The sequence below is a fragment of the Melampsora larici-populina genome (genome assembly GCF_000204055.1).
Source record: "Melampsora larici-populina 98AG31 unplaced genomic scaffold MELLAscaffold_89, whole genome shotgun sequence".
NCBI lineage: Eukaryota > Fungi > Basidiomycota > Pucciniomycetes > Pucciniales > Melampsoraceae > Melampsora > Melampsora laricis-populina.
In genome coordinates this window covers 61,696-72,787 of record NW_006768853.1, presented here as the reverse complement: position 1 = coordinate 72,787, position 11,092 = coordinate 61,696, and the positions used below count along the sequence as shown (strand labels likewise).

At 41.7% G+C, this 11,092-nt stretch overlaps 2 protein-coding genes across 2 annotated transcripts; one reads left to right on the top strand and one right to left on the bottom strand.

Moving 5' to 3' along the window:
• Positions 1-4,410: 4,410 nt before the first annotated feature.
• MELLADRAFT_113613 (uncharacterized protein) lies at positions 4,411-6,794 on the bottom strand (the record flags this gene model as incomplete). Its single annotated transcript, XM_007418329.1, has 4 exons — positions 4,411-4,567; positions 4,721-5,102; positions 5,517-5,984; positions 6,428-6,794. 4 exons carry the CDS (start codon positions 6,792-6,794, stop codon positions 4,411-4,413), a joined length of 1,374 nt encoding a protein of 457 aa, XP_007418391.1.
• Positions 6,795-9,782: 2,988 nt separating this feature from the next.
• MELLADRAFT_69375 (uncharacterized protein) lies at positions 9,783-11,092 on the top strand (the record flags this gene model as incomplete). Its single annotated transcript, XM_007418314.1, has 2 exons — positions 9,783-10,937; positions 10,961-11,092. The coding sequence occupies 2 exons, from the start codon at positions 9,783-9,785 to the stop codon at positions 11,090-11,092; spliced, it is 1,287 nt and encodes a 428-aa protein (XP_007418376.1).

Genomic DNA, 11,092 nt, shown 5'->3' with positions numbered 1-11,092 from the left:
TGCACGTTAAGACTTGAGATTATTGCGGTTTAAAACAACAACAAAAGTGGAACCGCAGGAATCAGATAGATGGAAAGACTGAGCAGGTAGAATGTAGTGGACTGTCAAATCGCGCGGTCAGAAAGAAGATGCATGATAGTTAAGAATGTTGATTGCTGAGTTCTGTGAGGGGGATTGGGATTTTGTTCTTCAAACACGGTAATATGGCTCTTTTATATCTTAAATTGAGGCCCCAATCGCAAGAAGGACTGAATATCGACAACTTGCGTAAAACAAATTTACGTGAGATTAACAGGATAAGTTCAGTAGGAAAGAATTGCAGCTTCTTAGATAGGACATTGCTGGATGAAAATTAAGTAAAATGCAAAGAACAAGGGGAAGAGTAAAAAGATGGAGAAGCATTCTGATCTCAAATGCTTTATAACTCTTGTAGCAAGTTGCTCTGTGGGATCAAGAGTTTGGAATGATGTAATTTTAAACCTCTTTCTGTCTCCTGAATGTTCTTATATGGGATTCTCAAATTGGATCCTGAGAGATCAATTGGTAGCTGGTTATTCTTTTATAATCCATCTCTAGACTGTGACTTGTTCAGTTCTCATAGTTTTCTAGCCTTTCTTTTTCAAGCAATCTCAGTTTAGGTCTTTGCCTTTTTAAAGGCTCCAACCTGGTGTGTGGGGGGGGCGTAGGCCGCGGACTGCTTGTCTGAGAAAGGTTTTCGTGGGTGGGTGCAGGTGGGTGGCCCATGAGAGCTTTCTTACCTCTTTCCTATGTACCTCTTTCGTATGTTTGTTTCATCATCTCTATTCTTCTTTCTTAGCTCTCCTTACCCTGTTCCTTCCCATGCGACTTTTTGTAGGGTGGGTGGGACGGTCTTTGAAAAAAGGGAAATATATGTTCTATATTTCTGCTAGAAGCTTAAATCATAGATTTATAGATTCGAGACTGAGGTGTATGAGTGTTCTGGGGCGTACAGACTTGTGAAGATTAAAAATTTTCACAGTTTATATCGCCTGTGCATCTTCAGGCCGGGTATTGTCCCGGCCCCGTCTCTTTTAACTCATACACCGCGTCATCTGTCCCAATGGAACTCACCGATGATGTCGTGCCTTTGGTCACCAGTGGCAATCCATCTCTAGACTGTGACTTGTTCAGTTCTCATAGTTTTCTAGCCTTTCTTTTTCAAGCAATCTCAGTTTAGGTCTTTGCCTTTTTGAAGGCTCCAACCTGGTGTGTGGGGGGGCCGTAGGCCGCGGACTGCTCGTCTGAGAAAGGTTTTCTACCTCCTTCTCTCTGGACAATTGGCGTCCTGAGCCCGTCGAAAACCTATCTACAACCTGAGTTCAGAGGTGTCTGTATCAAAATAGATCTCCTGTTTAATTCCGTCAAACTCTAATTACAAGTTTCTAGTTCATCTTCCTTTATCGTTCATTTCCCCTTTCCCCACAATCACTCCTTTTTCCTGATTTGGTTCTCTTCTTTTCCCCTTACTTCCACTATGTCATGTGTCTCCTTGATCTTTTGTTCAATGCAAGGAATCAGTATCTCTCTCTTCTTAACATCCTTCCAATTTATACACTCACTTCTTGGTTCTGCCAGTCTTCGTATTGCAGCAATTTCCACAGGTCCCTCGATTCTTTCTTTTCTTCTTGACTATATTTCCTCAGGTAACCTTGGTATGCTTTGGACTGCCATCTACCAATCATCGTGGTTTCCTCTATTGGCTTGTTCTCATTCCATCTTAGGGTAGCACCTCCTACTCTGAACGAGTGCCCCGAAAGATTCGATTCACCGTTGTGTGATTTCCGCACTCTTTTGTAGATTCCTATCAATTTGCTCCTTGAAATTGTACTTCGTGTTCCGTTCTCTTCTAGGTAAGAGAAGAGAGGATCTCTCGGTCCTGTCTTATTCTTGCTCACCATTCTTTCTAGCGCTGCTGTTGCATCAAGGTACGATCGTTGTTTCTTGAGTTTTATGTATTGAATTTGTCCTGGCTTTGCGGTTTTCGCATTATAAATTGTGATCGTCAGTCTATCTCCGTCTGTTGAGGCATGTACGTCATTTCGTTTTGCTAATTTCTTCTTCTTGTCATCTGAAGCCAGCTCTCCTAGCCTTGCCATTCCCCAGAACGCCACTAACGCTATCGTTAAGGCTACCTGATCTCTCTTATTTCCGTTCGACAGGTGACGTAATAGTTGTACCAGATGACGAAGTAAAACCGGCCTCTTCTGTTCTTTTTCCAACGCTCTAAAGGCTGCTTCCGCTACTTTTGACGACTTCAATAATACTGACAACTTCAGCGGGTCATACTTCGGGTACTCTTCATTATGAAATAGATGCCAACATTTCACTCCGGTAAGATATTTCTTGAGTGTTTCCACCTCTATTGTTGCTGATGTCCTTTCCTTCTTCTCTAATAATGTTACATTTCCTTCTAATTACTTCCCTGCCCAAACGACAAACTCGTACAATATCTCTAATGAGAGTGGTAACAGCTTCTTCCGTTCATACCCTTCTTCATTTCCGAATTTTAATAACTTTGATACTCCACTATTATAACTTATTAACGTACATTCTGCCCACCCTCCTGATAGCATGTGAGCTTGCACTTTATTTTCTCTCCATTTTATTTCACCTTTTGCATTTTGTAGAAATAATGTTATCTTCTTTTCTACCTTGGGTGAAATCATTCTCTTTCCAATAGCAGTGCTAAATCCTCTGGGAGATCGATTTCGATTCTCGGTCCTTGTTGGTTTTCTTCGTCTCGACCTCGCGATAGACCGTCTGCGTCGTTATCGCCGGATTTGACTTGTTCTTCGGTTATATCACACTGTAAACGTAAGAGAATTTCTTGAATTTGTTTCCACTCCTCGTTCACCTGTTCGTTTTTGGACCGTCTTTTATGAATGGTTGACTCAGTTGTTGTGTTGTCGGTTTTTACCCAGAAGTTCCTTCCTCCTACTACTGTCAAAACTTCCAGCATCAGGAGTCCTATTCTTATCGCGGCCGTTTTGGCCCACCCGATTTCCCGACGTGTTTCATCTGATTTCAATCCTACTGTCGCCCAATCCTTCTTTAATTTGAACCTCAACCAACCAAACTCCATTATCACTCCTATCCTTCTTCCACTCGCGTCACCCACCCAACCAATCCTTTCCGGTTCCACTGCCGGCACTATTCGTCTTGGTCTTAATTCACAAGGTTTCCCTCCAACTTTTGAGATCTTCTCTAGCCGCTCTAGACAGATGTCTCTTTGCGTTGTGATTCATCCATGGATTTAACCAAGAATATAGGCCTCTCATATATGGTTTCATGTGAGGTACGGTGTACATTAGGTGTCCGATTTTCCCTATCAGTGAGTCTGCGTCCTTCAGACCCCATGGTCCATCATTATCCAACATGTTACTGATTTGATCAATGCGTTCTTGTAATTTTTGTCCGGCAACCGTACCGTTTTTTCGATTCCGTTGAAGATGAATCCTAGGTATTTTTGTTTGTCGGCAAATCCTCTCAGTTTCTCCCGGTTCGTTTTCACACCCATTTGTGTACTCAACTCCACTACATCTTCTATTTGTAAGTCTCCTCCCTTTATTTTCACTATCATATTGTCATCCACCCATCTGAATATCCTATCTATTCCCAGCCTTCGCTGAATGATTAATCTCCATGCATCTGCCACTTTACCAGAGGTTCCGCACCCTGCTACTCCTCCAAACGGGACAGCAATATCCATCCATATCCAATTTTCAAAGTCCTTAATCGCTAAGTACCTCCACTCTTCTTCCTTCGTACACGCTTGTCTATACGCCTTTTCCCAGTCGTATGTTGCTAATTGAATTGCCACCTTAATGTTTGCTCTGAAATAGCTTGCCACCGCATAACAGTTGTCCCATGACATGTTGAAGTCGTGTTTATTCACCATGGAGTTCACAGATGGTACTTCTTCGTTACCGACCGGGTATGATAAATCATTCATCATCCTCAGCGATCCGTCGTTGTTCACTACACTACCCATAGGATTTGTCCGGAAGAAGCCCCATTTCCTGTACATCTCTTCATGTGTGAAGGGCCCAAAAACTCTTCCAACTGCCCTTTCTTTGTACAAGTTCCTCATTATCTTCTCTCTAACAGCCAGCGCGGAACTGTGGTTATCTGGTGTCCACCATATTTTGTTCTTCAGGTAATGTTCCGGGATTCCTTGAGTGAATCCTTCGCATAGTCCTTTTATAACTTCGTCCACCTTGCCTTCAACTTCACAAGCTGCCGCTAGCTCTCTACATTTCTTGATGTTCATTTCACACCTCGCTTTCGTCGGCCATTTACCGTGAGTTTCTCTTTTGTTATTTGGTTCTTGCATATTTATGCATGATTGATTCGTTTTAATTAGGACCTGCTCTTTTTCCACACCTATTTCTAAATGTCAGTGACTGTCTCCTTGTTGCACTTTATTAGAATCTTACTCTGGTCTCTTGGTTGGTCGTGATCTGCTCTTTGGACCGTTACGTCTCGTGTAACTTCATTCACTTCATGAGGTGTGTCTCCACGTTTTCTGTAACTTGCGGTCTCAGATCTGATCAAAACAAAAAACAGGGGTGGCTGACTCAGTTTCTTACTCTCACTTCTCATGTGGGTCACTCTCAAACTTTTGGGGTTCTGACTATGTTCTTTTCATTTCAATGTTTTAAAGTACTTCTATTCTTATCAAGAATCAATTGCAACTTACTGTTGACTTCCCGCACTATTGCTTGTCCCTGCCTGTCTTGCTGCTTTTAAGGCTTCAAAGGCCCCTGGTCCAAACTTCGGGACCGCCACTCCGTTTATCATCGTGGTTGGGGCTTGTTGAGTCATTGTCCTCATGATCCCGCCTCTTCCACTTACTCCATGTCCATTTCCTCTTCCTCTTCCTCTCTTTCCTCTCCCACGTCCATTACTAACTCCTCCATGACTCCCACTTTGCTCGTGGTCATCATATCCTACGTGATTCCCAAAGTTGTCGTGATGATGCTGTCCATTGGACTGAGTGTGACCATGTTCATGATGACTTCTCCCTGGTGTTGCTAAGTGTGACAACATCCGTCCTCCCGTGACTGCCGTGATTTGTTCATCTGAGTTAGATAGTAAGTCCCAACCGATTTGGTTTCTGCCTGTCCAGGGGTTGATGTTTTCTAACGCTCCTCCTACAATGTATGGGTTATCAAAATAGCGGTGATCGCCGTTAGCTTTGGATTCCGTTATCGCTTGCTCAACTAGGTCTTCATTATGTTCTCCTACATCCGATAAGGTTCCATCTGACAAGGCATGACTGAAAACGTTTGTTCTATGGGTGATGTCGTACCTCAAAGCTGGTGCAAATGTGTCATGATACTTTGCTTTTATTGCTAGGACTAATTTATAATGTTCTTCTAATCTCAACGCTATATCTTCACGTTGGTATTTTGTTCTCCAGTACTGTACGCATAAGTTAAATGAGGTTGACCACATAAGAAAACTTTGCCTCCATTCGCTAGGTACCCTCAAACCTACGTAGGACAAGACATTGGAGCAAGACGAGGACTGTTTCCGCCTATTGGCCATGTGCGTTGTATCCGCTAGTAACCAGGCTGGTACAAAAATCGTGAGCGGGACGTATCCGAAACAGGCCACCATCTTATTGTTCCAATATGCCGAGAGTTCAATCAGGCGGTGAGTCAAGACTTTCCCTGGGTTCATTGTCTTCCCTATTTTGATCGGTTTATCGGTGTCTTGTGCTTTGCTTTTCCTCTTCACAGCTCCTGACACCTGCTCCTCTTCCTCATCACTTGAACAACCTAGCATCTGAATCATTCGTGGCTTAGAACCGTTCTTTTTGCACCACTCCTCATAAGACATCTTCAACATTTGGAATCTTCCTGTTTTTCCTTTTCGATACAGCTTCATCAACTCTTCTGCATAGTGATTGTGTTCTCTCTCAATGTGAGCGCTCTCCATGACAAACTCTGCTTCATCTCCTGTGTATCATCCAACCAGATAGAATGTGTTCTTATATCAGCACCTATTCTCTGCTCCTAGGACTTCAAAATTTATAATGTTTTTCAATTGCAACGAGGGCTATTCTAGATCTTTCTGACCCACCTGTGTGGCAACAGTGACTTATTCTATCTGACCCACCCGTGTGGCAACAGTTCTAATTTCTATATCAAGCATTTCTGACCCACCCTTGTGGCAACAGTTGTAAGAGCACTTCTGATCCACCCGTGTGGTTTCAGTATGAAGACTACTTCTATTTCTGACTCTTTCTTTCACCCGTCTTGTTTCAGGTTATCATTGTCTTGCGCTTCAACTCTACGGGATATGTCCCTTTCTTTGACTCTACGGGATATGGCCCTTTTCTTCTAATAGTGTGATAGATAAAGTGGAATAATTTGGAATATTTTATTTGATTCAAACTTACCTAAAGATATTATTTCATCTACCTCTTCCTCATCCTCCTTATCTCCTTCCACACTTCCATTTATGCTTCTGTCTCCTTCTTCATCTTCTTTTACTTCTTCCAACTCTGTTAACTCTTCATCTTCATCTTCTGTAGTAGCATCCTTTGGTTTACGTATCTTTCCTTTTGTTGCACTTCTTGTCGGTCTAGTTGATGTCGCGCCGCCTCGACCTCTTCTGCCCCCTCTACCTCTTCCCCGTGTCGCTTTCCCTTTTCCTCTAGTTGTGCTTGTGTCTTCTTGTTGATTCATTTCTCTATCATGATTTTTGAGAATTTGTTGTACGTCTTTGTTGAAGGTTTTGGTTGAAGCTTGACCTTGTTCTGCCATCTTTAATTTCTAATTTTTGAAAAAAGGGAAATATATGTTTTATATTTCTGCTAGAAGCTTAAATCGTAGATTTATAGATTAAAGACTGGGGTGTATGAGTGTTCTGGGGCGTACAGACTTGTGAAGATTAAAAATTTTCACAGTTTGTATCGCCTGTGCATCTTCAGGCCGGGTATTGTCCCGGCCCCGTCTCTTTTAACTCATACACCGCGTCATGTGTCCCGATGGAACTCACCAATGATGTCGTGCCTTTGGTCACCAGTGTCAATGAAACTGTCCTCTTGAGTACTCAAGGCATGCCTTTGTGGACTCCTCCCACATATTGTGCCTCCTGCAAGATCCTATGTTTTGACCAACAGGATTTTCTCCAAACTCAAATAAGTCATTTGCCAAAGGCCCAATGAGTAAGGGACTTAACACTAAGAATGGTTTTCTTGTCTCAGAAGTCAGCACATGTATTGGCTCAAAAATGATGGGATCCTAAGTTAAAATACAGGAATGTGCCCCGGATTTCAGAATCCCCTTTTGGCTGTAGTTTTTTTCTTTTTTTTTTTTTTCTTTCTGGAACTGCATCCATGAAGAGATTCCTCAATTATGGGAACATGCTTGGATTTTGACTTTCTATCCTGTAAATCTCTACTGCAAATTCCTTGGGTAATTGCTAAATACACAGGGCTCAAAGCAAAACAAACATAGGACTGCAAATGCTTATTACATATGGTACTGCAAGCTCTTCTAAAATTGTGTGAAATTCCTGCTTTTGGGTCATAAACTGGGAGTCTTGTTCAAAAAATTCTATGTGGTGTGCACGCTTAAAGCCTGTCTTCCTCAAGAATGGGTAAAGATGCCCACTTGTCTATCACCTGAAAGTAGAAGTTCCCAAAGAGATAAGGGTCAGATTGAAGTTCAAGTGTATGTTATGCACCAAGGAAGGTTTCTTGACCCAGGAAAAACATAAGCTGCTATAAAGTTCTTTGAGCCAATACAGCTCACCTCTTGAGCAAGGAAGCTGCTTTTAACAGTACATCCCTCACTCAAGCCTCGGGCCTTTGGCAAGGGACTTGGTTAAGTTTTGATATGCCCCAGACTTTTTGGACAACAATCTGGTTCACCAAAGGCATTGTTCAACCTGGCACAACTATTCACGCTGTTGCATATGTAAACACAAGTTCACAACTGTAATCACAGCAGATTGGCGCTTAAAATCTCAATGTGACAAAAATAGAAGACCTTTGTCAGCTTGACTTCCAGAGTTGGTATTGGAAATCTGGGGAGGGCAGAAGACGCAGAAAAAAACGCTAGGAGTTTTATCGGAGCCCTCTGAGGGGTTTGTTGTATGGATGGTAGGGTAACTAAAAACTCGATTTGGTATCAGGCTGGATTTGCAAACTTAACAATAAGTGGCAAGCCCTTGGCAGGCTCCGGGCAGGCTCATGCGCGCGGTTGTTGGGGCTTGCGGTAAAGCAACATAGCAGTGGAACACGTTCTACTATATCAACATTGATGCCGTACGCAGCTCCAAACATGATGCCGGAAGCCGTACATCCCACATCATCAAACTTAACTAAGTTTGCTGTCGATGGGACTTATTTGCCGGTGGGACTTTTAGGTTTGCCGCATCATGACAAGAAGTTCAAATTTCTCAACGTGTCACTGCCATCATGGGTAGCACGTCAGCACTCAAGAGCTCGTGGCTTAGAGGTTGATAATCATGAGGGACAAAGCATGGTATCCTGATACATACAATCAGAAGAGCCAGTTGACGGAACGATCACAAATTAGCAAGAACGTGCTACGTAACGCCTGTCTTGCACCTCATCTTGCACCATCGAAGGGTGAGACGCATGTAAGAATTCCAATTTCATCAGATCAAGCTTGGAGTGTGTACACAGCTTACTGTTGGTCTCAAAAAGGTTGGTCAGGATCCTCCGCCAACGGATTTTGGTTTTGCGAGCAGAATCGCGCGAGATTTTTGCATCCAACGGTAGATGAGCGGCGAGCCCAAATTCACCTTAACACAAGTCCAAATTCTTACAGAGCGCTCTTGACCTTGCAAGCTCGAAGCCCACACGAGCTTGCGAGGAAACGGTGTTTGACCGGAGGGACTTGGTCAAGTTAAAGTCCACATACTCCCTTTGATCGCCATTCCAAGGCCACTGCGTCATTTGCCTTCTTGAGACTTGTAAGATAAATGAATCATGTAAATTTAATAATCAATGACTTGGATTCTCAATAAGCTGCCACTCAACAACGAGGGAATTTTGATAATCTAATTGAGTTTCGGTCAACCCCAACTTTTCCATGTGGAGTGCCTGGTTTCATGAGCTATGTACGTTTAATTTTTTCGATCTATAAGGTAGTGGAAGTATGCCAGAACCTCAAGAGTTTCTCAATGTTAGATCTCATTTCCGTAGAAACCAAAATGATTCTAAAATTGTTCTCCATCTTTTTATCAATAAGGTCATGTATTTCGATGCCGATGTGGGATTTTGATAGTTTTGGCCTCGATCCTAACGATAGTGCAATACTGCCAAATCATGATCACCTTACCCATTCATGGGGGTATGAAAATTATCATGATAATTGTATGGATCCCTTTCAATTTGCTCCAAATTCCTACCACAATGATTTGGAACCTCTTTATCCAGTTGATTTATCTTTTCGAAGTGAAGAGGAACAACCACCCAACAATTACCATAAACCTTGTCACATCCAATCGCTTGGTGAGAGTTCCTTGTTTGCAAGGAAGTCAAATACTTCAGTTATATGTGAGCTGACAGTCTTTTGCCTTTGGTTGATCTGTGGTCAGGTTCACAATGTGAAAACTCATATGATCACAGTGGTAATGCACTACAGAAACATATTGAATATATACAGCATTCAAACAGTTTTTTAACTTCAGTAACAGACAAAGCAGCAATTGGTCAACCAAGCAAACATACCAACAGAGAACTGACCAATCCAAAAGGTTCTCAAACCTTTTCTAGCATGTATAGCAGCTACCCCATAAGTACCCTGGTCCAGGATAGGACCATAAATGAACTTGACACTATGACAACAATTACACAGCAAGGCAGTCAAAATACACAACTTGATAAATCTTCTGGATTTGAGAGCAACAAGACTCCAATAAATAGTAATGGCTTTGAAGAACCTTCCACAGGTGACAAAAGCAAACACACAGGTTGGGAACAAGACATCGTATCTCCAAATAGAAGAAACCCCACTGGTATCTATCAACAATACTGCACAGAAGAAAAGAATGATGAAGTGCTTCTTTGCCAACATCAAAATAATCAATATGGGCCCCTGGAACGAATGCTATATCAGGTACCAGACTCATCATCAAGGTCTATTCTTGATCAAATGGGCCAAGTTGAGGAGAATTTTGAGTATGATACATTGATTCCATTAGTTCTCTACAAGGAGATGAAAAATCACATTATACACAGAACCCCTGATCCAAACCATTACAAAGGGTTTGAAGCAAAGAATCTTTTGTACGCAGCTGCTCACCATGGACATTTAATCATCAACAAGCATATTGATGTGTTTGATGAGATGAATGAATTCTGGGAGACAGGAAGTAGCCTTCTATTGAAGGTGAGGAAGAAATGGTTTCCAAACTTTGATTCAAATATTCAATCTCAATTCATTTGGAAATCAAAGAATATACTTTTTCCAATATTGATTTTCAAAGTGAAACTTACTTGTAATTTGTTTGGAAGACTTCAAAAAACAAAGAAATTGAAAAACAAAGGCTTGGTATATCAATCAGCTTGTAGATACTTTAAAGCTTGGTTTTCAAACTTACTTGATCATTACCAAAATAACTGGAAGAAACTTTTGGAATCAAATTTATCCTTCAATCTTTATTCACATCGGACAGGTCTCAATCCAAAAAACTTGTTAGATGTTACTTCACAATTAGAATTTGGAACGAGAGAAGTATTTCTGGTTAAACTTAGTTGGGAGATATTTGAAGGGTGGCTTCAATTGTTTCATGAAGAGATTCACTCCTGCATTTTCAACACAGATACAAAGCATTTAATGAAGAACTTTAAGCAAATATACGGATATAGTGTCAAGACATCAATGATGCTAGAGGATGGACCCTATGATAAAAGACAATTTAATTATGCCGTAAGTGGAACAATGTGTGTTAGAATCCTGATATCAACAGTTTAAGGAACTTTGTATCCCGCTTTGTATCCACAAAGTACATAGCTCCAGAATCTAGGCTATACAAGAATACTCTAGCAGCAAACTTGAAGGCTGAGAGGAACAAGTCATCTTGA